We start from the raw sequence: 23,580 nt of genomic DNA, 5'->3' as shown, positions 1-23,580 counted from the left end.
AGGTCTTGATCTCATTCAGGGTCATGAGTTCAAGCCCAGCATGGAGCCTACTTGAAACAATGTGCCATGTCCCCAGATCATGGGCCTCAGAGAACTACTTATCCATACTGTCCCCTCCATGAAAGCACCTCCTAACTAACATTCTCTTGAAATGCTCTCCTACTCAGCTGCACAGCACCCGGGGACTCAGCTGGATTTGCAGAAGCCGGATGTGATCAAGAGGAAACTATTAGAGGTTCAACAGCTGCGCCGTGACATCGAGGACTTAAGGACCACCATGTCAGACAGATATGCCCAGGATATGGGAGAAAACTGTGTTACACAGTGAAGAATGCTGGGGTGGCACACGCTCTGTTCCCCCAGGGAAGATCTGGTCTGTTGAGCGCCAGTCTGCCCAGGTTCTGCCCTGACAATCTCTTGCCTCCTGTCTGCTGCTGTTCCCAGAGAGAAGGGGTGGAGGGGGTTAAGAACCTGCGTCTGGGGCCATGGGCTTATTAAGGAACAGTGCCTGCCCTGCTGCACACTGGCTTTGCGTTGTTGGATTGCATTTGTCCTATCATTGGATTTACCCTTTGAGGGTGAGTTACTAATTAACTTCTGCAGGTTACCTGATAAGTCCTCACAGACTGTTCCAGCCCCTGGCTGATGTCAAAGTTAAACAGGCTGCTCAATTCCCTTTTCCATCCTCTGGGATGGATCCGTATTCATTCCCACTCCATACCTTGGTCCCGCTGGTGGCAGAGTTCAGTAGAAGGGCATAGAAAGTCTGAGTACCAGTCATGAAGGCCATGTGAGAATTCTCAGGCCAGCAGGCCAGCCTGCCTGGGATCTGAGCTGGCTTTCTTGGGTGTTCTTAGGCCTGGTCCCACTGCTGCTTCCTCAGGGCTCTTGTTCTCACAGACACCTCAGGGTGATCTGTTTATTAGCAAAGTACCCACTAGAATTGGCCTAAGGATTCTATCCAGGCCTCCTCCATCTGTGCTGTCATGCCATTTTGTAGGATGCCCCACTCTCCAGCTGCCCTGTCCTTTGGGGGCCTGGCCATGTGGTTAGCACAGCTCCCTTCTCTTTTCTTAGGCTAGTCAGGTAGCCCCCTTGCAAACTCTTCTTTATGGTTCTGGATTTGAGCAGGATTTTCCCCTAGAATACCACGGGGCAACTGTCAAGCTGTTCGCCTCCTCCTCCTGGTGTCTAAGGGCTGGCGTCCAGCCCTGACTTGTGCCTCTCTTTTGTTTGTGGGCAGGGTCCTTTCCTTTTCTTGCTCTGCGGCTTCTTGAGAGTTCAGAGTACCCAGTATAGTTTGGCTCTAAGGTATAGCTTATTTGCTGGGTTTTGTTTGGGGCCTTTGGACCCTCTGCTTTCTGGTTTCTCATGCCTCCTCATTTAGGGGGCATCTCACAACACAATTGTTTGTATCTGGTTCTTGGGCTGGCCCCAGGCCTGCACTAGATCTGGAGCCAAGCCAGCCAGGGCCTTGGAAGGGTGTGCAGGAGCACTGAGCAATCCCAGAGCCAGCCACCAGGAGTTTGTTGGTAAGCCTTGAGCAGTCAGAGAAGCATCCTGAACCTCACTCTTGGGTCTGAATGAGACTCCTTAAGTGTTTTTACAATTCTGTGTCTTATTTATGGAGTGATGTATCCCTTCCATTCAGAACAGCCCCACCCAGCCATCCCCCTCAGCCTCTGGGCTCCTTCCTGCCTCCTAAAAGCAGAGCTGCCTGGTTGGTCTCCACCCTGTGTTGGGAGCCCAGCCACCATGCTCACGGGTATTTTTCCTCAAAGTTTATAAGCAGTTATTTATATGAATCCTTGTTATGTCAACTGGTTTGTATTGCCTATTTTGATTACAAAATAAAATATTTAACAAACTCTTCAGTTTTCCATCACCATCATCACCATCCCTTACTCCACCCTTCATTTTGGCTTGTTGGGGCCAAGGGCTGGGTGTTCAGCCAAGTTCCCCAGATGGCAGCAAGGAGGAACCTTTGGCAGGTCCAGCCTCACGGCTGTTTCTACCACTTCCGCTCCTCTGTTCTCTGTGGGGACAAATAAGAGCTCTTCCCACACAACTTTCTATTGGGTGAAGTTGCCCGAGTCATTGAGCAAGTCTGTCATTGGAGAGAGTTTCCGTAATCATCTGAGAGGAAGTCAGCTGCCTCTAGGTTGCTGTGAGGTGGCGGCTTCTCTGGAGCCAGGCAGGGCACTGTTTGCTTTAGGGGGCTGGGGTTATCTTCCTGGGCTGCCATTCAAGCCCTGGACCTGGGGAGGACTTGTGAGGGGAATCCTGTCCCACCCCAGACAGCCAGCCAAGCCTCCAAATTTGGACTGGTTGCTAGAATCTGCTCCCTCTGAACCCCTTCCCATTTTTTCTGGGAGCAGGAGCAGCTTTAGAATGCCATCTGGAATCAAGGTTGAGCTAGGGCCACCCTAAGATCATCTGTGGATATTTCACGAGGGTGGACCAGGCTCTCAGGAGTGCTGGCCAGCCTCTGCCTCCACCCTTTCTAGAGCTATCAGCCTCTTACCTTGGCCTCCATCTGGTGCCTTGAGGGTGTGGCCCTGTCTCTGGCCACCACCCTTCCTTGTCTAAACCTGCCTGAGTAGAGAGGAACTTTTGGGGAAATCTCCCGGGGCGGGGGGGGGGGGGGGTGCTCTCCCTGTTTTGGTGTGCCACGGGGTTACCCAGGTGTGAGTGTCACCCTGGGGACTGTGGGAGGGGGTCCCTTAGAGTGAGGTCCCCTAGCCAAGGCACTGTACGTTCCAAAACGGCCCAAGCCTTCAAAGCTCTGAGCTGCGCTGTGGTATCGTGGCACCAAGGGGTGGGTGTCTGGGTGCAGCTAGCCCGGGGGGAGGCTGAGGAGGCGGCCTTTGCCACACCCTCACCCTCCCTTCCCTGGCCTTTCCGGCCACCCAGGCTACTCCCCAGCCTCACACTGAGCCCCAGATCTGGGGAAAGCCGAACGGGGCGGCCTCTCTGAGCCCTGGGGTCCTTGGCGAGCCCGGCCACTGAAGGGGGAGGGGAGGGGGACAGCGGCGCGCAGGGCGGGGTCGCGCAGGCTCCGCCCCGGCCGCACGCCTACCCGTGCCGCCCATTGGTCCCGAGAGCGGTGACTCGCGGGCTGAGCAGGAAGGAAACCGCTCCCGAGCGCCGCGGCGTCGTCTTTAGGCCGTGCAGCTCCCGCTACAGCCGTCCGTCCGTCTGTCGGCTTGCCAGTCCACCCGCAGCATGAGCGGCCTGCGCGTCTACAGCACGTCGGTCACCGGCTCCCGCGAAGTGAGTGCACGCCTGGGCCGCACTGGCGGGGAGCGCGGCCGGCGCAGTCTGGGCGCTACGGCCCGGCGCCCGAGACCTACCCCCAGGGCGGGGGCAGGACGGGGGTGGGGGGCGACGAGGTGCGGGGCTCGGCCTCTGGGGTCCGGTCCCGAGGTGGGCTCCAGACTCGAACCCCTCTTTTGGGCATCCTGGAGCTTTAGCAGCCCCAGCACGAGCTGCCCACGCCCATCCCGTTGCTCCCACACGCACTCCCTGCAACCCCACTACCACCCCATCACGTCCTGATGGTGCCCTTCGTCTCCTCCAATTTGTGCGTACCTGGGCGGGGGTAGCCCCTTACCAGCCTCCACCCGAGCGTGCCCTGCCTTCCCCTCGCTGAGCTCCTCTCTCCCCTGCCCCCCCCCCCCGAACTTTATCCCACTTCCCTTCTTCGTTCTGACTCTCCTCCGCATGGTGGTCCCTCTCATCCTGCACCACTGCAAGCCTGATTCATCGTCCTAACTCCCTAGTGGCCAGAACGCTGGCCCAGGCTGTGGAGGGGGACAAAAACTACTGGCCACAGCCGCTTTCTTTCTGCCCAGGGTTCCCCCGTCAGTCCTCCAGCCTGCTCACTAACCCCTGCCCGCCCTCTACCCCCAGATCAAGTCCCAGCAGAGCGAGGTGACCCGCATCCTGGATGGGAAGCGCATCCAGTACCAGCTAGTGGACATCTCCCAGGACAACGCCCTGCGGGATGAGATGCGAGCCCTGGCGGGCAACCCCAAGGCCACCCCACCCCAGATTGTCAACGGGGACCAGTACTGTGGGGTATGGGCCCCGGGGGCTGGGAGTGGGGAAGTGTAGGAGGACTTCTGAGTCAGAAGTCAGTCAGACCTGAGACAAAATGCCAGCACTCAGGTGACCGCCTCTCCCCTCCCCTCCCCTAGGACTATGAGCTCTTCGTGGAGGCTGTGGAACAAAACACACTGCAGGAGTTCCTGAAGCTGGCCTGAGCCCGCTGGACTCCCGTCACCATATGCCCCCCAGCCACCGCCCGGCCATGAAGGACCTTATGACCAACTCCCTGTTATCCTAAAACCTTCTGACCTTGGAATCTTTCCCCCCAACCCAAGCCCCTTCTCCTCCCCTCTGTTCAAAGGCAGCATTCCTTACCCACTAGTTTCAGAAATTGTCTTAAGCAACAGCCCAAGTGCTGGCTGTCCTCAGCCAGGCCCTGAGGCTGCCACCCTGCCTGGCACTGGCTGATGGGTGCCTTTGCTGCTTCCATTAGCCAGGGCTCTGCGAAAGGCCCCGCATTCCCCGTCCTGGGAGCACCCTAGAGACAATTAAATGTCCCATTCCACTGACAGCGTGTCTGTTTGATATGACCTGGGCTCTTGCTCTGAGCGAGGCTGGTAGATGGGACAGTGCTGAGCCTGTGCTCCTGAGGGCAGCTCGCCTGAGCAGTCTCCCGTGTGGCACCCATGTGTGTGATTGTGCATGTCTGTGGGTGTATGTCTGGCACATGCATAACCATGCGGATCTCTGTTTCTGGAACCAGTGTGGGTGGGTCACCTCCTGATTCACACGCAGGTGATGGTGTCTTGACACACCTGGTTTGGTGAGTGTGGCACATCTGTGTGCCAGCTGGTAACGTGTCTGTGCCATGTGGCCGCTGACCGGGGCTCCAACAAACTGGCTCTGAGCGCATGTGTCATGGAAGTGGGTTCACCCAGTTTGGGGACAGTGCAGAGTGCAGAGGCTTTGTGCAGAGTGTTGAGGAAGTGTCCCCATCTGCGCACAGGGATCCGCCGCTGGCACACTCGCACAGGAGGTTCTTCTAGCCTGCTGAGGCTGAGCTGGAGCCCGCCTTCCCTCCACTGGATCTGCTTAGCCCTTCTGGGAAGAAAGAGGAACCTAGAGGACAAAGACCCAGCAGCCAGGCCTGCCAGCTGGGGCTCATGTTACAGAGGGGGCGGGTCGGTACCGCCCCCCGCCCCAGCCTAGCAGGGGCTCCCCGGCCTTCCCTGGCGCCCAGCGGGTCTGCCTGGCCAAGAGAGCCTCATGGAGCAGCCTGTGTGGGAGCGGGCTCTTTATTTGGAGCTGGGGCCTGGAGCAGGCGGCGGGGCCCGGCTTGTCCGAAGCAGCAGCGCTGCATTGGGCACCAGGCCCGCGGCCTGCAGTGTGATTGTGTTGTCGCTGTAGACTGTGGGTGGGAAGGTACTGATGATCTCGAAGCTGGTGGCGTCCACAGCCCTGGGGATGGGGCAAAATGGATCAGACCAGTCCTGGGCCCAGAGACCCCCTGTAGCTGCCAGCCCCGCCCCATACCCACCTGGCCTTTGCAAGCAGGGAGCGCACATCACCAACAGTGTCCTCGGGCCGCATCATCAGCAGGAAGGCCTTCTCACCGTTCTCAGACTTGATGCGCAGCATGGAGAGCAGAGGCGCCGGTGACTCGGGTGACTCCTGGCTCCTGTGGGCCTAAAGGCCATCAGTGCCCCCTGGTGGCCCAACCCCAAGTTCCTCACCTCCTCACTCTGCCCTCACCTCTCACGCTCAGCAGCCAAGGCTGGTGTCTCCACCACAATCTCCTGGACCTGGGCAGGCCATGGGCAGCAGTTCTGGAAGGCATTGATGAAAGGAGACAGAGTCCTGGGTCCTGCCAGAGACACCTTCCCCCCAACCCTTAGAGGGGACTTCTCCCTGAACAACGGCGGATGAGACCAGTGAGCTAAAGGGGGAGGAAATGGAAGGAAAGCTTTGGGACGCAGCCCCATCATTCCCCTAAGAAGCCTTAAGGTCCCTCAGGCTAGTGAGGGAGACAGAACCCCACACGATGACTGGGCTGGAGGCCTAACCCAGCGTGGGTCAGGGAAGGCCTTCCCTTCACCCTAAGCTGTGACTAAGGATGAGGAGGCCACAGAAATGGAATGCAGGGAAAGAAGCCCTGGTTAGAGAAGCCTTCTCTGGGAGATGATACGTTTGAGAAAGTGTTAGCCGTTCCCGTGGCTGAAGCTGAGAATCAGGTTGGACTGGAAGAAAGAAAATGTTAGATATGGCAAGGGGACCAGCAAGGGATGGTGGGCCTTGAGTGCCAGGATGCGAGCTTGGCCTTATCCAAGAACCACTGGAGGGTTTCAACAGGGAAAGCCCAGATCCAATTTATGTTTTACACACAGAGAGACTGCTGGGGGAGGGCAGCCGGCAAGGCAGGAGTGGGGGTGACAGGTCAGCGAGAAGCTACTGCAGGTGTCTGAGACAGCCACTCGGGGGCCAAGCCTAGGAAGGTGGGCAGAGGGAATGGAGAGAAGAGATGGATTTGGGAGGTGTGCTAGAGATGGACAGATCAAACAGGACTTGGAGGAGGTAGAGTGGTAGGAAACTGAGGTTTCACAGGTGGAGATGGGGGAGGAGCGGCAGGATGGGGAGGGAGGAGGGAGGATGATGTGTTCTAAGGGCCAGGAAGGGGGATCCAGGACTGATTTAGATATTCCGGCCTGGACGTTGAGGAGGTGGCCCAGTCCTTGGACTCACCCCTGGCCTAGACTCTGGCTTTCCGCCTCTTATAGCCACAAGGCCGCCAGTCCAGCCCCTCTCTGGGTGTCAGTCCAGAGCCCTCCCCAGACTGTTTTCAGGAGACAGTGAAACTGCCCTGAGAGCCTCATCTCTCCATCCAGGCCCTCCTCAGCAGCCCCTGAGCCCGAATCTCCAGACAAGCCTCTTCTCAGGCAGGTTGGGCCAGGGAGCCTAAGAAGGCTGGGGGAGCTAGGGCTGGCCTCACCTGCAGGGTGTCTCGGATGGGTCCCCGGATGTCAACCACTTCCCCTTGCCGGATCACAAACTTGGGGAGCCTGTTCAGAAACTTCTCCGCAGTCATCTTGGAGCCTGCAGGGAGTGCATTGGGAGCCTTGGCCTGGGGAGGGGCTGTGAGGAATGGGTGATGGTGGAGGAGGCCACCCGGAAATCATCCCACAGCTCAGCCGAAGGTCCACGCTAACCTGGGTGCTCCATCCTGCCCGGCGGCTTGTGAATCCTCTGACGGCCCACCACGCGGCCCTCCCCTGGGAACGGGTCCAGCCCATTCTCCGGGTAGACCTGATTGCGCAGATCACTCACCTGGCAAGAAGGAAGGGTCGGCAGCGGTGGGCCTAGACCTTCAACCCTGGGCTCCACCCTACTCTTGCCCAAACAGAGGCCTCCCCACACCAGCCCCCGCCACACCCTCCCCCCCAGGAATAGGCTCAAGGGACAGTCTGAAGTAATCCCCATTTTACAGATAAACTGAGGCCCCCAAGAGATCAGAGAGCTGTAGTTCATGCTACTGTCCCCAACCTGGGCCCAGCTTCTGCAAGCACACCGGCTGGAGCTGCGGTACTGCCATCCTCCCAGAGAGCCCCTCTCGGGAGCCAGCCAGGAAACAAGGCACCACAGTGTTAGAAGAGGGCAAAGCCCCGTCTTGGCATGGACTGCCTCAAACACCCCCGGTCATGACTCACGGTTTTCCAAGCCCAGGTGGTGGCGGTGCACACGCCCTCACGTATGTACCCTCGCTGTGCAGTGACACACCACCCCCCCGCCCCGGGATGTTCCCACCACCACACCCCTCGTCTCACTCCCACCCACCCCTGCCGGCAGGGGGCTGGCGCATGCCCTGTCCTTTAGTCCCAACGTTTGTCCCCCATAGCACTGCCTTCCACACCCAACAGATGGCTCCAGAGCCTCCAGGGCAAGCCAGGCCACTTTTGCATAGAACCTCGGGAACCCGGGGCTGTCAAGGTATCCTGGATGCTGGGGAGGGGCGGTGGCCCTGCAAGGCTGAAGGCTGTGCCTCCAGGGTGCCAGCAGGGGGCACTGCCTGCTGCTTAGCCTCCAGCCCTCGCTGATGGAGCAACTGAGACCCCTGCAGGCTCCCTACTCCCCTCTCCGCCAGGCTGAGGCTCACCCTCCTCCCAGAGGTCATCAGACTGGGGCTCCCTGTGGAGGAAGAGTGGCTTCCCACCTCAGACTGGGGGATGCCCCCACCCCCTCCAAACTCCTCACACAGGGTCGTGTGAGGAGCAGCCCATCACCTTAAAGGGAACCCCATTGGGGTACAGCCGCTGGAGCTCTGAGGGGAAGAAGCCATCCAGCAGGTCTCGGAGGCAGCGCTGCGGCAGGGATTGGAAGAGTGAGACCCAGCTGGACCGGTGCCGTGCCCCCTGCTCTGCTTCCCGTCTGGACAACCAGCCCTGCGCCCTGGATTTACCCGGTGGATCACACTCTGGATGTTCTCAGGGCTCCAGGACTTGGGGGGGGGTGCGGGGGTTGCAAGTCCAAGTTGCACGTGGACTTGGGTACCTATGGAGGGTAGGTTGAGCTGCCCGCCCCCATCTCCAGCTAATGGTCAGGGAGGGCAGGGCAAGGCCACCAGAGCGGCCTGTCTCCCCTCCCCACCACTCCTACCTGTGTGGAGGGGTCATGGAAGGGCCGGAAGGGCCCATCGAACATCATGAGGCCATTCCGATAGAGCTTCAGTGGGATGGGCTCAAGGACATGGAGCCGTGCTCCACCAGGCATTGGTGTCACCTGCGTGTCACCGTCTACCACCAGCTCACTGAGATCCTTCAGACTGGCCAGCAGCCTGTCAAAGTCCACCTCGGGGGGCACCAATGAGTCCCCTGGCAAAGAGGATAAACAGCCATGAGCCTCTCTTCGGGCAGCTGCACGCTCCAGCAGCCCTGACTTCCATGGCCCCGGCTGGCTGAGCGGTGGCCTCGGCATCTCCGTCAGTGGCCATCTCGCCCAGGGGAGGAGGAGGGAGGACAACTGCCCTGCAGAACGGCCTGTCTTTTGTTGACTCCTCACTTGTGCTGGGGGCTCCATACCTCTCGTGCCCCTCTCGTCCTACCAACCCCTATGCTGTAGGCGCTGTGATCGCCCCCATTCTTCAGATGAGGAAACCACAGGTTAGAGATGGTTAATGGCTGCTCCTAATGGAGCAGGGGTGGGATCTGATCCAGCTCCGCACCTGTGTCAGCTCTGGGGATCCTCTGTCTGGGTTCAAATCCCAGGTCTTCAGCTTCTACCTATGTGACCTTGGTCAAGACATGGAAAGCTGTGCACCACAGCCTCCCTTCCTACGAGGGTCCGGGAAGGTGACCGTGAGAGGGCCCGCTCGAAGCAGGCACTCTGCTGGGGAGTTATTGTTACCAGTTCTTGCCTTGCACCAACAGGCCTCAGGCCAACCCAGTGGCTATGATGCAGGAGTCATTTATCTCCATTTGACACATGAGGAAACAGGTCCACAGAGATGAAAAATGACTTGCCCCAGGTCACTTGGCAAATTAGAGAAGGGGCTGACTTTTCCCACCCATCCGCACCATCAGGAAGCGGGGGTTGGGGTAGGGACGCATGGCTGTTGGGGTTAGGGAGGGATGTTGGGACAGCTACTGGACAGAACACATATGCGGCAGACCTTGGCCTGTGCCACTATTTCTGGGTCACACACTCCTCTGAGAAGCTGACAGACATTTGGGCCCCCTCTTCTGAAAAATGTGTTGCACACACAGGTGTGCCTAAGCTTCAGGGGGCAGTGGGGAAAGCCACAACAGACACCAGAACAGAAAGGCTGGAGGGCAAGTGGGATGCTGGAAGGGGCCAGGCCGGGGCCTGTTGTGGGTCCTTGAAGGGATCTGGCTCCCAAGCCCGTCATCCCCTGGGGCGTAGCCCTACAAAACCTCCTGTTTTCACCAGGACAGCCAGGCTGTGGCAGGATGTGGGTCAGGACTCGGAGGTGGGGGAGCCCCAATCCCTTTCCTCACAGCAACTGACAGGGGGCTCTGGAGGTGTGGGGGCGGGGCCAAGGAAACACCGATGTGGGCGGCTTTGTTTCCGGTTGCCTTTGTGGCTGCTCAAGGCCCCAGCGGGACTCCTCCCTCCCCTACATCTGCCAGGTGGTATGGGCTGCACCTGCCCCCCACCTCATTCCAGGGTCCCCTGGACTTCCTGAGACGCCTAAGAAAAACTCACAGAACACCCTGGGCATCCCCGGCATGAGTAGAACAACAGCAAGCCACTTCTCTCTTTAACAACGAACTACATTCGGAACACACTGGTAAACCTAAAAATGACATCAGAAAATCTCGTCTCCTTGAACCCCTGCCCCTACCCCTATGTTCTTACAGACGGGAAAAGTGAAGCCTAGAAAGGTCAGAGGACTGGGCCCACGCAGACCACACCACGCTGACCCAGGACCACTCAGATACGCTGCCTGCCCATCCAGCTGCATCCGGGAGCCAAGGCTGTTCCAGGGAGCTGAAGGACATGGGGTGATGGACAGGGAAGGGCCAGGTGGAGGCCCAGGGGAGGATGCCAAGAAGCAAATGGAGGGAAAAGAGTTTGCTGAGAAAGTCAGCCCTGGAGGCTCTCAGCCAGTAGGGCTAAGGCGTGGGGAAGTCACCGCGGGGTGGGCCGGGCGGGCGCCCGCGGCAGCAGCCTGCAGGGAGTCAAGGGGCCCGGGATACAACTGCAGCTCCAGGCAAAACAGGCCTGAGAACAAGGCAGCAAGCCTGGCATTGGCACCAAAGAGCAGGGAGTGTGCCACAGAAACCTGGCCCATTGCCAGGTCACATGGGGTAAGGCAGGTCAGAGGTCTACTGAGGCATTTCCTCTCAGAGCTGCAGCTCTCCCGTCCATGGAATGGGGGGGAATAAGAACCTTTGTCCCATCCAGCAAGATCCAGCGGGGGGGACTGACTGTAAGGACGAAGCAGTGAGGGTTTACTTCGTGCCGAGCACCTAGAGGCAGGTATTACCGCTCCTGTTTTAGAGATGAGGGGGACAGGGCCTTGTAAGGTGACATGCTCCTGCTCAGGCAGCTTTCAGGGCCCGGGTGACCCTATGCCTCTATTCTCAGTGACCATGCAGGCTGCCTCTGGGACACTGCTCCCTGGGCTCCCTTTCTAAGGAGGGGTGTGGTGCAGGGAGAGATCACCTCTGAGCCCTCATCCAACTTTGAGCACCCGTAAGTTTATTAAACAGGGGAGTTGGAGGGGCGCCTGGATGGCTCGGTGGGTCAAAGCCTCTGCCTTCGGCTCAGGTCATGATCCCAGGTCCTGGGATAGAGCCCCGCATCGGGCCCCCTGCTCGATGGGGAGCCTGCTTCCTCCCCTCTCTCTGCCTGCCTCTCTGCCTACTTGTGATCTGTGTCAAATAAATAAATAAAATCTTAAAAAAAAAAAAAAGCGGGGGGAGAGTTGGGGAGGCATGGAGATCACGACCAAGTTCCTTGGCCTAAAGCCTGAGACCCCTGGGACCCAGGTTCCCCATCCTCCCCTCAGCCTGCTCCTCCATCACTCTCTGGAGCCGTCCTCCCAGGGCTACTGCTTCCAAGCTGTGTGATCCTGGACAAGTGGGTTGACCTCTCTGGGCCTGGGCTCCCTCTTCTATGAAATGAAGACAGTAACAGTCTCCACTTCACAGGTGGCTGTGAGGCTCAGAGGAGGTACCTGGCAGACAGTGGCCTTTGTTGTCACTGACACCCTACCTCTTGCTCCCCACTGGCTCAGGGACCCACCTCCTCTGAGAGGCTTTGCCAGGAGCCCCTGCCTCGGAGACTCAGCCTCCTGAGTTCCTGGAGCCCTCAGGCCCACTGGGGAGCACGACACGTATCCCAGGCCGTTGTCCTTTCCTGGTTGCTTGTCTTTCCAACCACAGTGGGCACTCCCTGAACACAGGCTACAGCATCGAGCCCTGGGCTTGGCCCGGAGTGGGAGTTCAAGAAGCACATACTGGATCCATTCCTTCCTCCCTCTGTCCTGCCAATATGTCCAGACTGCCCAAGCCCTGCTGGGCCCTGAGAATCGTGGCTGTGCCCACACCCACAGTCCTGCCCTCCTCAGGCTCATACTTCAGTGAAGGGGACAGGGTGACCGCAATGACAATGCATGTGGTTAGTACCACTGCAGAGGCCATGGAGCCCAGAGGAGGGCCAGCCCCGGCCGCGCTCAGCAGGGGAGGGGTGGGTCTGCTCTGGGCTGGCTCCTCACACATCAGGCAGGGCCACCTGCTGCTGCGAATACCACCTTGGTGCCCTGGGGCCCTGGCATGCCTGACCCCACCGCTTCACGCACAGGCCGGGCAGGAACCAGACTGCTGTCTCCAGACCTCCGCAAGCCTGGCCCTGCTGGGGGGGGGGGGGGGACGGACTACGTTTGCTCTGCTCTCAGCAGGGCTGGTGGAGAGAAATCAGGCCCTGAGAGTCTGGTCCCTGACGGCTCACAGCCAATCCTCTGGCTTCCGCAGCTGAGCACTGTGCACCCCATTCCCACTGTTCCCACCTTGCCCCGTGCAGCAGGTCGTCCCGCGTGCCGGACCACGCAGACCTGGGTACGCAGGCACCCCCACCGTCCTGCACACAGGCCCAACGCCCTGGCCCCTGGGCCAGGCTCCACGCTGGGCTTTCTGCAGCCTGGCAGGGGCTAAGTAACCATGGCTCAGTCATCGTTCATCCACTCTCAGTGGCCTGCAAGAACCCCCACGTGCACAATGGCATTCAGCGCTCTCAGAGGCCTAGGCATTAACACACCCATCTCCTTGTTTGAGCTGGGAGGGGGCAGGGATGAGGGGGAGGAGCTTAAGGAACAGGGAAGGGGGAGCAAGGAGCTCAGGGAACAGGGAAGGGGGAAGCAAGGAGCTCAGAAGGGACAAGGATGGGGAAGGAGGAGCTCAGAAAGGACCGGAGATGAGTGAGAGTGGGGAGCTCAGAGGCGATGGTGAAGGGAGAGCGAGGAGCTCTCAGCCCTGAGGCTCAACACCTGGCAACGGGTTGCACCAGAGCAGGACCGTCCCTTTCAAGTCCCCGCACACCCTGGAGCGCCCGGCATCCTAGTTAATGCTCAGTTCACTGGTAGAGAGGGCAGGGAGGGAGTGAATGATCCAGCCGGAGGCCACATTCTTGCAAGGCTTCCCCTGGGCCGGGTCCCCTTCGTGGGCCAGAGAACCCTTCTCCCCAGGGCGAAAGTCCTGGTTCTGGACCGGTTAGCCCCATCCAGATGCCCAGCCCACCTCCACGGCCGCCTGGGGCCTGCAGGGAGTGGTAGCCAACAGAAGGAGAGCCAGAGCAACGAGCCAGGGCATCAGGGCCACAGCAAGAGGCTGGCTTCATGCCCCTGAGGGCCCTTAGGGCAGCAGCAGCCTGGTACCTGGGGACAAAGCTGTGGAGGTAGGGGAGAAGCCAAGGAAGTGGGGGGCGGGGGGTGCAGCGCCAGGAGGAAAAGCTGCTGGAAATGAAGAGTGTTCATTTCATTCCAGAAGAGTGTTCATTGTTCAGCTGGCAGCAGAGCTAAGCTGAGGCCCCTCCATGCTGAAGAAGCAGAACGCAGAGGAGGAGGGCACACAGTGGTTTTCACAAGTTGCTCTAGCTTTGAAGCACTGGGCCTCAGAGCCAGCTTATTCTGGGCATAAACATACAACACAGCAGAGCGGGGGCTGCCCTGTTCTAGGAGTCCACAGAGCCAGGTCCGGAAGCCAGCTATCTGGGCTGACCCCCAAAGGAGCCAGGAGGACCCCCCTAGCCAGGAGGAAGGCTGCCCTCCAGCCAGCAGGGGCATGTGTGGGGTCCAGGGTGCCATGGTGGCTGACCCCTAGCGCTAGACCCCAGGAATGTTCTTAGAGCATCTGGCAGTCGCCTTTCAGGACGTCCCCGCCTACCCGGGAAGGGGTGTCCCAGGGCCATCCCCGATTCTTCCTGTCCACTCCCTGATGCACAGTCTCCGAGACCATGGATTCCACTTCCTAAATCTGCCCTGCTCCTCCTCACGGTGCCCACCAGGATCACCCTGCCTCTGGATGTCATCCCATCTCCTGCCTGGATGACTGGGACCACCTCCTAAACGGGCTCCCGGCCTTAAGTCTTGACCCCTTGGCTCAACAGTCTCCAGACTTCCTAAGTGATTCCCATCTATAAAATGGAACAACCCGTGGCTTGTGTCAAGGCTGTTGATGAAAATGCTTTGAAAGCTACAAATATTGTACAAGTGGGAAGTGATGTTTTTAGAAGCAGTGGGGGAGCTGTGCCCTAAGGGTTAGGGGGATCTGGCCAAAGCTCAGGCCTGAATGGGGAGGCAGCACTCTCGGGTTTTGAAAGTTATGAAATCAAGACGGTGACGTCACTTTCCAAACACTCCCCTCAGGAGCCATGCTCACCGATGCTCCTGGGAGGCTTCCAATGGCACGTCACCGTGGAAAACAAGCAAATCCCCTGCCTGTGGGGCCGATGACATGCAAGGTCAGTGCCAGATGCTCGGCATCGACCCCGCTGATCCCTTCAACTCCGCAGGGAAGAGCGCACCCCCACTTACCGAGGGGGGCCTGGAGGCTCAGAGAACAGAAGTCACCCGCCCAAGTCCCACGTGGAGCGGGCAGCAGAATGGAGACGAGCACCCAGGTCTGACCAGCTCCAGAGCCTGGAGAAGTACCTCAGGGCGATCACCTCCATTCTTTGAAGAGAATGGCCTTTCAGAAATGGCCAGATCTACGGGTCCACATCTGTGGAGTTCATTCCTCTAGATCGGGAACGGTCAAGTTTAGAAAAAAGAATGGAGGGGTCCCAGAGAAACAGGGCGAGTTCAATGGCTTGGCTACAGCAAGGCTGAAAAAGGAACGCGAAGAGGGGATCGAGCCTGGCTCTGAGGGCAGCTTCCAAAGCAGAGGACTTGTTTTTTAAAAACTTTGGGATGGAAGACATTTTGTAAACTATGGAGCCCAACACAAGTGAGGTTGTCTTATGTCTCGTATCTCTTGGGTCTCTGAGGCCTTTGAAAGATGAGCAAGCAGGGGGTCTGAGGCAAGACCAGAGGAAGAACATGGTGGCAAGTCAGGTGCTCAGTGATGGAGGCAGAGCCTGTCCTCCCTGCTCCTGGGTCAGGGGCGCGAATGAGACTGCCTCTGGACAGCTGCTGGCCCAGAGTGGTGTTGGAGAACTCCTTTTGTAGGAGGGACTGGGGGCAGACCCCCTACTCTACCTGGTTTCCAGAACTTCTTGGCTGTCATCCAGTCCCTCTTGCCATCCTCTGAGTCTGCCTGGTTGTCTGAGCCCTCCTGGTCCACAGACTCGCCCACCCACTGCAGCCCGTAGTCACTGAGGAACCGCTGTATGGAGAGAAGGAACAGATGTGGGGGGGCGCGGTCAGCTCAACCCCCCAGGGAGCAGCCAGCAGCAGTCCGGTCCCCAGCCTCAGGCCTCAGCTCCCAGCGCCCACTGGGCAGAAGGGATGGGCCCCTGGGGTCTTGGCTACTTCCTGGCTGGGACCTTGGGAAGCCATTTCACCTTCCAGAACTGTAGGCTTCTCCCTGCCCTAGAAGCATGCAAGGAGGACTCAGTTAAGATCACTCACATAGAGTGCTTAAAGCACAGTGTCTGGCGCCAGGAAGACCTCACTGAAGGCGGCCCCAATGGTAGTGGGGCACCCGGTGCATCTGGCCTGAGTGGAGGAAGGGCAGGGACACGGGCTTGTGCAGGACCCAGAGGACTTGGTGAGCCACATGCAGCTTCTCTAGGGCTAGGCCTCCCATCCCCCCAGCCACAGGAAAACTTCTGACTTGTCTACACTTCCTGTCGTTGCTTCTTCAACTCCCTCTCTCTCCTGACCCCATTCTAGCCCCGTCTCACTACTGACTGGAACTGCTCAGGTGCAACCACCAACAGCCCGCCCAGCGCCAAACCCAGCGGGTTTCTGTCGTCAGCCCCCCAACACGTCTCGTTCCTTCTCACTTGCGCCCGGCCCACTAGCCACACTTAGAGGTCTCACAGGCATTTCAATATGAACTCGTCCCCAACAGCCTTAACTCCATGTCCCCATCTCCCAAACCGCTGCCCCAGATCTCCAGTCTGTCAACGGCACCCCTCCTCCTGGGCCTCAGCCACGACCCGCAAGGCCTCTGAGCGCCACCAGCGATGCAGACTCGGATCCCTCCACTCTGCCCCAGCACCTCGCTCAAGCCCCGGCCATTCCCCACCCTGCACCCCCGACGACTCCAACTGCTCTTCCACAGGCCTCCCCGTCCACGCCTCCGAAACCTTCCCATGGCCTCCCATCCTGGAGGACAGAATCCAGCCCCGCATGACGGGTGGACAGGCTCCCCCGACGGTCCTTGCCGTCTCTCCTTCTCCCTCTTGCTCTCCACGCCCACAGGAGTCTGTGTGGCATCTCTTCGGCCTTGATCCTCATTCCCTGATCACCTCTTTATCCTCCATATCTGCCCGATGCCACCCCGCAGAGCGGCCCAAACTCCAGCTCGCCCCTATCCTGTCACCCAGCTAAATACAGAAACCTAGACCCGTGTCCTTGTTTACGTCTCTTGTCCCCTTCAGCCTGCCAGCCCCAGGGACAGGGACCACGTTTACCTCCCAGCACCTGGAAGGGTGCCTGGCACCCAGAGATGCTTTGTTTGAGTTAAATTAAGTAGGAGTCAATGTGTGAAGGCCACCAACGTAGGAGCCGTAGGAGCCGGAGCCAAGATACCTTCTGCCCTGAAGCTGTAGGCGTGGCCCTCAACCCCTGTGGCAGCAGCTCAGAGAAGCCCCCCCAGCCCCCCCAACCAGCACTCTCAGCAGAGAGTTCAGGCAGCCCCGGGGTATGGAATAGGCCCCGGGAGCCAAGGGCCCTCCTGCAGCTGTGGCCTGGTTGCTGCTTCTGTGGTCTCAGTTAGGATGGGGTTTTGGAAGCCAGCTCTGTGAGAGGGAGAGCTTTTGGGGGTGGAGGAGCGCCAGTCATCAGGGGCAGGGGGGCACTGAGGAGGCATGTGTACTCAGTACCCTCCTTCGAGCCTATGGTCCCTACAGTTCAAGTCTGGCTTGTGAATGGATAAGTCAGTAGGGGCAACAGGTGGCACCTGGTGGGTGAGATGCCATGTTCGAAGGCAAGGGATGGCCGTGACCCACCAGTAACCACACACAGCCGGGCGCTAAGCTTGGTCCTGGCTGTGCAGCAGCAGCCTGGAGGAAAGCAGTCCTCACCTCGGGGGGGGCTCACAGTCCCACAGGGGAGACTGAGGCCCCCTGGGAAGGGCCCCCACCCCTGATGTGAGACTGACGATGACTGAAGACCCACCAGGGGAAGGTGGAAAAACACTCCTCAAGGAGAGGGAACAGCATGGGCCAAGGTCCTGTGGTGGGAAGAGCTCAAGGTGTCCAGGGAACCAGAGGCAGGCCCGTGGCTGGAGCCGAGAGGCTCCCAGCGAGACCGAGGTGGTCAGGGGGCCCAGCGGGGTCAGGGCACTAGACCCTCCCCGGCTCTTCAGACTCTGGGTTAGTCCTGAGGAGGGAACCATGGGATGTGCAGGGGCTGGAGGACCCAGAGCCGGGTCCTGAGGGCCAGATAGCTCTGGGCCACCGCCTCTCTCACCTCCATCTCCTCAACCTGGCGCTGGAGCCGCAGGCATGTGGTCTCCAGGTCCTGCTGCTGCTGCGTCCTGACCTGGCCTGCGGGGAAAGATCAGCAGCAGGGAAGCTGCCGGACCACCTCTGGCCTTGCCTGCCATTCTGCCCTCACCGTCCTTTGGAGTAGCTGCCCCTTGAGAACTCGAGGGGTCCCCTGAAAACTGCCTCTGGGCCTCTCCTCCGACCTTGAGAGGGGAGGCCCGGACTCTCAGGAGACTCCCCCCGCAACCTCAGCCCTCTGAGGCTCCTGAGGGGGCTGTGTTCCTCCACACTTTTGATGGCGTGCCCAGTGCTCGGGGCTGGGCTACGGCCGCACTCTGGGGACTCAGTCCCACAGAGGACATCATTGTCCTGGTGTATCATAACCACTGTCTGGGCTCAGCTGTCCAGGACCCATGACGGGGCTCAGCTTGATGCTCTTGGAGCCCTGCTGCCCAGCAGCCACCGGCCCAGGGGAGGTGTCCCAGGAGGGCTGACCAGCCGACCAAGAGAGCCTCTTACCCTGGTGCTCCTGGAGGTTCTGCACCATTTCCTCCAGGGCCCGTATCTTCCGATCCTGCAGCAGCAAGACAAGCAGGGACAGGCAGACCTGGGGGTTCCCAGAGCGCAAGGGAGCCCCTTCCAGATGGGAAGACCCAGACTTCTTGCCTCTGTGGAACACTGGGGAGTTTAAAGACCCTGTCCCTGCCCCCCTTTGGCACAGCCACTGCTCCTACCCCTCAGATACCCTTGTGGTTCCACTGTGGTGAGGAGAGGCAGGGAGCACCTCCAAGTGTCCCAGAGCCAGCAGCCACTGCTACCACCACATCCAAGGCTACTGGCCTCACTCAGCTGTAGAGAAGACCCTTAGCCTCTCTGCTCAGGTCACAGGGACCCAGATCAGCCCCAGGCCATACCTGGGGCTTGAACTGGGAGGTTCATTGGGAGAGACAGTTCTAGAACCCATCCGCCCTGGCCTATTACGGTGGTAAACTCACTGACCTCCCCAGCCTGGGCCCTTCCACCGCTCAGACCAGACCCTGGCCCTGTCCCCACCGAGGTCCCACCTTGGACAGCAGCTCATCAGTCTGAGACCTCACTTGCCGCTCCAGATCCCGCATCTTCCTGGTCAAGGTGGCCACCAGCTCCGAGTCACGGAACACGGGGACTGCCAAACAGACAAAGTCCTGGAGCCCAGGCCTAGAGTGGAGGCTGAAGTATGGGGGTCCAGTGGAGGGCGATAGGGATTCCCAGAAGCAGAAAGAACAGTAGTAATAGGAGCTGTCACTTAGATATTAGAGATTGTCCAAAATACTTTGCCTGTATCAGCTCGTGCTGTCCCCATAGCGCGCCTCAGTTTACAGGAACACAGCAGATAGGGGAACGAGTCAGCACAGAGGACAAGCAAGCACCAAGATCTGTGTGTGGGCTCTCTGAGGGACATATGGCCCGGACTTCTCAGAGTCAGTGTCATTTTAAACTTAAAAAGGCAAGGACAAGGGTGCCTGGGTGGCTCAGTTGTTAAGCGTCTGCCTTCGGCTCAGGTCATGGTCCCAGCATCCTGGGATCGAGCCCCATATCAGGCTTCCTGCTCAGCAAGGAGCCTGCTTCTTCCTCTCTGGCTCCCCCATGGTTGTGTTCCCTCTTTCACTGTGTCTCTCTGTCATAAATAAATTAAATCTTAAAAAAAAAAATAAAAAGGCAAGGACACTGTTCTACAGAGGTATAACAATCAAATGCAGTGCCCGACCCAGATTAGAACCTAGATCAGGAAAAACAATAGCCAGGAGCTAATTTTGGAATATAGGAAATCTGAGTGCAGAAGAGGGGCTCCAGGGTGTCTCCGCGTCATCCACATTCTTGGGTGCTGTCCCTGTCCTGTGGGCATGGGTTCCCTTATTCGGAAGAGATGCTTACTAAAGCATTTAGAGGTGAAACATCATGATATCTGAAATTGACTTCTAAATGAAATTGACATCAAAAAAATACATTTACATTCATACATATGTGTATATGGACAGAGAGAAAGCAAATTAGTGGCAAAATGTCACTCACTGTTGCATCTAGATGGCAGACATACAGGTGTTCACTATACTATTATTTTAATTTCTGTATAGGCTAGACATTCTCCAAAATAAAGTCTCGGAAAAGAAACCAAGAAAGACCCAGAGGGAGGAATGGGCCCTCTCCTTCCCCGGCCGCTGCCCTATGTGTGAACCAGGAACTGCTTGTGTCGCCACACAGCCACGTGGGCAGACAGGCCAAAGATGGCTTAGTGGAATGACAGAGAAACCTGAACTTTTTTTTTTAAGATTTTATTTATTTATTTGAGAGAGCGAGAGAGAGTGAGCACAAGCCAGGGGAAAGGGTAGTGGGAGAGGGACAAGCAGACTCCCCGCTGAGCCCGACTCAGGGCTCCATCCCAGGACCCTGAGATCATGACCTGAACTGAAAACACACATTTAAACAACGGAGGCCCCCAGGTACCCCAAAACTTGGCCTTTCGATGATGTCTTTGAGGGGATGGATTAACAACCCTGGAGTTGCCTCCTGGATGTCGTGCTACGCGGGACAGTAAGTCCTCCTCAATGTCCATGCTAGCTGAGTAAGGGATTTCTCTGCCTTGCAGTCAAAGCTCTATAACGGTTCTACGGACCTCCGAACCCCATCCGTGCCTAGAGTGTGGATGAGCTCACTGAGGCAGCAGGGGGAGAGAGAGAGAGATGGAGAGAACCCAGGGGAGAAGCATCCCACTGAAAAGCTAGGAGGAAAAGAAGGAGCGAGCAAAGAGAGGGAAGAGCCTGGGAGGTGGGAAGAAACCCGAGAGAGTGGCGTCATGGTGGCGAAGGGCCCAGAGCGATGTGAGAAGGAGGGAACGGTGACCCTTGTGGAATGCTGCTGTGCAGAGAAGTGAGACAGGACAGGCGAGTCCTTGTTTGTGACCTCGGTGGGGACAGACACTGGCTGAGAGTGGAGTGAGGAGCAGATGCCAGGGGAGAGGCAAAGAGCACACGGGACAGCTCCTTAAGGGGAGGAGCTGGTTACTGCAGTTGCTAACAAGCGTGTCCCCAGCCGGGCTGCAGGAGAGCCAGACTTTGTGCCTGCATGGTTGTGGGGCCAGACTCTTCTGGTTTCCTTTTACAGCCTCAATTCCCTGTTCTATCCCATGGCAGGGTTCAGAGGAGGAGTGCTTCCCCACTCATAGACGAGGAATGGGAGGCAGAGAGATAGAACATTGCTTACCCAAGGTGTTACAGCTAGCGGAAACTTCTAGTCTTGTCCCCAGTTCCTCTGGGCTTGCAGCAGACTCTGACCTTACCTGCCCAGGTTTCCCCGGTGCCCAGGCCCATTCCACCCTCCAACGGGAAGCTGCCCAGTAGGCCCCTCTGGGCACCTCTGAGATGGGTGTCACCATGGTCCTTGGGGGACAGTGCAGGCCAAGCGAGGAGTGCTGTCTACAGACCAGGGGCTCACCCACAGCAGGCAAGAGTAGGTCCATGCCTCTCTGGGCCTCAGCCCCTCCCTGAGACCCTCTCCTGCTGCTGGGGACCAGACCCCTTTTAGGCTTCTGTTTTTACCTTGTCTGCTCACAGGTGCACCAATGCCGCCATAGCAGGAAGGGACAGCGATCTTTTCTTCTGGGCCAAGTCCATTATTCAGCACGTCTGCCTCATCTTCTGCGGACAGGGATGTCCAGGTCACTGCTCTGGGGCTGAGGCCCAGAGAACATTGGGGCCCTGGGCTCTGGCCCAGATGAAGCAGCCTGTACTCTGTACCCCCAAGTGTACACGGATAGAACACGTGGGATATCAGGGAGCAAGGATCCAACCAGAGCAGGCTTTCTTGCAAATCTCCCAGCCTGGCTCCCAGGAGGACCTGAGTAGCCGATGCCAGCCACAGGGTGGCAGCAAGAATGGGGTTGGGATGCAAAGGTCTGAGCCTGCGGTTGGCGGGGCAGCCAAGGGAGGACGGGGCTTCTGGAGGAAAAGGCAGGATGGGCTGGAGGAGGCTGTCAGGGTAAGGACTGCTGGGGTCTGACCCCCATGGCTTCTTGGCATCCACTGGCCAACCCCACAGTGAGTGGAGGGCTTCCCATGTTAGCAGTGACATCTCTGCTAAGGGTGTGGGGCCTCTGAATCAGAGAGCTGCTGGGTCCTGTCCTCAGGAAGGCATGAGGGCCCTGTGGGTGGGCCAGCTGTTCTGACAGTGGCCGCCGTCTTGTCCCTTCTCTCCATCTACACAACCCCAGGGACACCCAAGAGGTGCGAGGAGAGGGGGACATGAGGGCAGAGCCTGCACTTACCATCTCCGTAGATTTTTATCCCTCGCCTGCTGGGAACCCGGGCAGGAAGGAAAAGGAAGACAGAGAAGTTAGGACCCTCTGGAATGTCATCAGGGGAGCAGCTCCGGCACTAGGGGCCTAGCCAAGCCTAAACGAGATGGAGGCTGGGACTCTGCCTCCCGAGGCAATCTCCTCCCCAGATCCCATCCTTGACCCTGGGGCAAACCAAGGGACAGGCTTCAAGGTGTCCCCTTGTCCCAACGGGGAAGAGCAGGGAAGGGCTGAACGGGGGGGAGGTTTGGGTGGAAGACACAAGCACTCCCAAGCCCAGCAGCCCAGCCCCAGCTCCGCTGTGAAATGGCTGTGGGACCCCAGGCCTGTCGCTCAGCTGCCCTAGATTTCCCTGGCCTTCAAATGACTCAAAGTGGTGTTCAGAAGAGCAAGGAGAGGGGTAAAAAATGCTTCAAAAGGATAAAAGCGGGAGGCAGATGTAAAGGATTCCCCTTACTGAGGGCTCAGCACGTGGCTGGGCTGGAGAAGCTGCCCATCGGTCTTGATAAACCGACCCCAAACTCTGTGTACCCAGGGGCCGCGTCGCTCCCACCCAGCCCACACCCTGGCAGAGGGCCCCAGCCAGCGTCTGCTCTGACAAGCTATGGAGCCTCTCTGAGGAAGTGGTACAGAGAAAGATCTGGTGGTCAGGGAAGGTTATGTAACTCCTCGTTTTTGCCCTAAGACACTAGGAGCCATCCTCCTAGTCCACAGGGGCCAAAAGGCAGAGACATGAACACAAAGATGCCCCTACCCCCCCACCCCGCCCCGCCCAGCCCCAGGCAGGTTCCTTACGCTGGATTCACAGGCTCTGACTGCAGGGGCACTCTTCGGGTCTTGCCAAGGGAGGCCAAAGGTGAGCCCATAGTTCTACTTCGAGATACTAGCTGTCAGGAACTCCCTGAAAAGAAAGAAGAAAGTCAGTCCTTGAGGAAAGAGGGGGCCCAGGGCTTCAGGACCAGGGAAACTTCCTCTTCCATGGTTTCTTTCCCCAGGAAGAAGCACTGTCCAGGGAGCAGCGCCCCTCACTTCTTCCCACCACCCCTGCAGAGGTTTCTGGAAGCAGCTTGGTCTCAGGATCCTTGTGATTGATGTTGGCCTGAGCCTCTGGATATCCTGTTCTCTGTTCTGATCCTGGAGGCCCCTGGCCTGGTTGGGAAAGGGTGATGGGAGTGGGGGGTCCAGGTCCAGAGATGGGCCAGGAGCCTGGGATTTTGCCAACTTGTGTCCTGGCTCCATCCTTCAAGGAACTGGTTGATACAAAGCTCAAGTCCTAGGATCGTGCACTGCATTTGATCGAGAATAAAAAATAGTAATAATAATAATAATAAAATAAAAAATTAAAACTACTTAAAATTAAAAATAAAGAAATAAAATCTTAAGAAAAAATTTTTTAATGTGGCTGTTGTGGCTTTTGTTACTATACACTGAGGACACTTATACATGTCTCTCCCCCTCCTTCTCTCTTCTTCTGTTAAGATGAATGCACGTCAGGAATGGAATTAAAGGCCACTACTCTATTCAGTGAATTAAATATATTATGTGGCTAATATTTAGAAACCCTAGAACCAAAGGACCCCCATCAGGGCCTGAAT

The 23,580-nt window shown here is 58.1% G+C and overlaps 3 protein-coding genes across 5 annotated transcripts in view; 2 read left to right on the top strand and 1 right to left on the bottom strand.

The window, feature by feature from the left end:
* LOC111154878 (centrosomal protein 85) overlaps positions 1-1,868 on the top strand; it is a 33,811-nt gene extending 31,943 nt beyond the window's left edge. For 2 of the 3 annotated variants that reach the window (XM_022514813.1, XM_022514815.1), the window contains one exon: positions 168-1,864. In XM_022514813.1, the coding sequence (XP_022370521.1) occupies positions 168-328 (161 nt within the window). In that variant the 3' untranslated portion in view covers positions 329-1,864. Of the gene's footprint in view, positions 1-167 lie in introns of all 3 variants that reach the window. The other variant, XM_022514812.1, reaches the window with a different exon arrangement.
* Positions 1,869-3,098: 1,230 nt separating this feature from the next.
* Positions 3,099-4,621, top strand: LOC111154658 (SH3 domain binding glutamate rich protein like 3). The gene is made up of 3 exons (XM_022514446.1): positions 3,099-3,273; positions 3,913-4,080; positions 4,200-4,621. The coding sequence occupies exons 1-3, from the start codon at positions 3,226-3,228 to the stop codon at positions 4,263-4,265; spliced, it is 282 nt and encodes a 93-aa protein (XP_022370154.1). The 5' UTR covers positions 3,099-3,225; the 3' UTR covers positions 4,266-4,621.
* A 471-nt stretch (positions 4,622-5,092) lies between these two features.
* LOC111154870 (UBX domain protein 11) lies at positions 5,093-22,851 on the bottom strand. Its single transcript, XM_022514804.1, is given in 15 exon segments — positions 5,093-5,269; positions 5,272-5,508; positions 5,614-5,728; positions 5,803-5,876; positions 7,037-7,179; positions 7,254-7,371; positions 8,325-8,402; positions 8,698-8,912; positions 15,257-15,383; positions 17,639-17,715; positions 18,175-18,272; positions 18,721-18,820; positions 21,231-21,329; positions 21,956-21,984; positions 22,781-22,851. Coding segments are annotated over 15 exon segments (1,758 nt in total).
* Positions 22,852-23,580: the final 729 nt, after the last annotated feature.

Source organism: Enhydra lutris, unplaced genomic scaffold, assembly GCF_002288905.1.
Source record: "Enhydra lutris kenyoni isolate GAN:26980312 unplaced genomic scaffold, ASM228890v2 scaffoldscaffold38, whole genome shotgun sequence".
Lineage (NCBI taxonomy): Eukaryota > Metazoa > Chordata > Mammalia > Carnivora > Mustelidae > Enhydra > Enhydra lutris.
Note: the sequence above shows the minus strand (reverse complement) of the source record. Positions and strands in the feature narration are given on the sequence as shown.

Coding starts and splice junctions, on each gene's coding strand:
- LOC111154658 (XM_022514446.1), top strand. CDS start 3,226: ATGAGCGGCCTGCGCGTCTACAGCACGTCGGTCACCGGCTCCCGCGAA. Junction 3,274..3,912: donor CGGTCACCGGCTCCCGCGAA/GTGAGTGCACGC, acceptor CTCTACCCCCAG/ATCAAGTCCCAGCAGAGCGA. Junction 4,081..4,199: donor ACGGGGACCAGTACTGTGGG/GTATGGGCCCCG, acceptor CCCCTCCCCTAG/GACTATGAGCTCTTCGTGGA.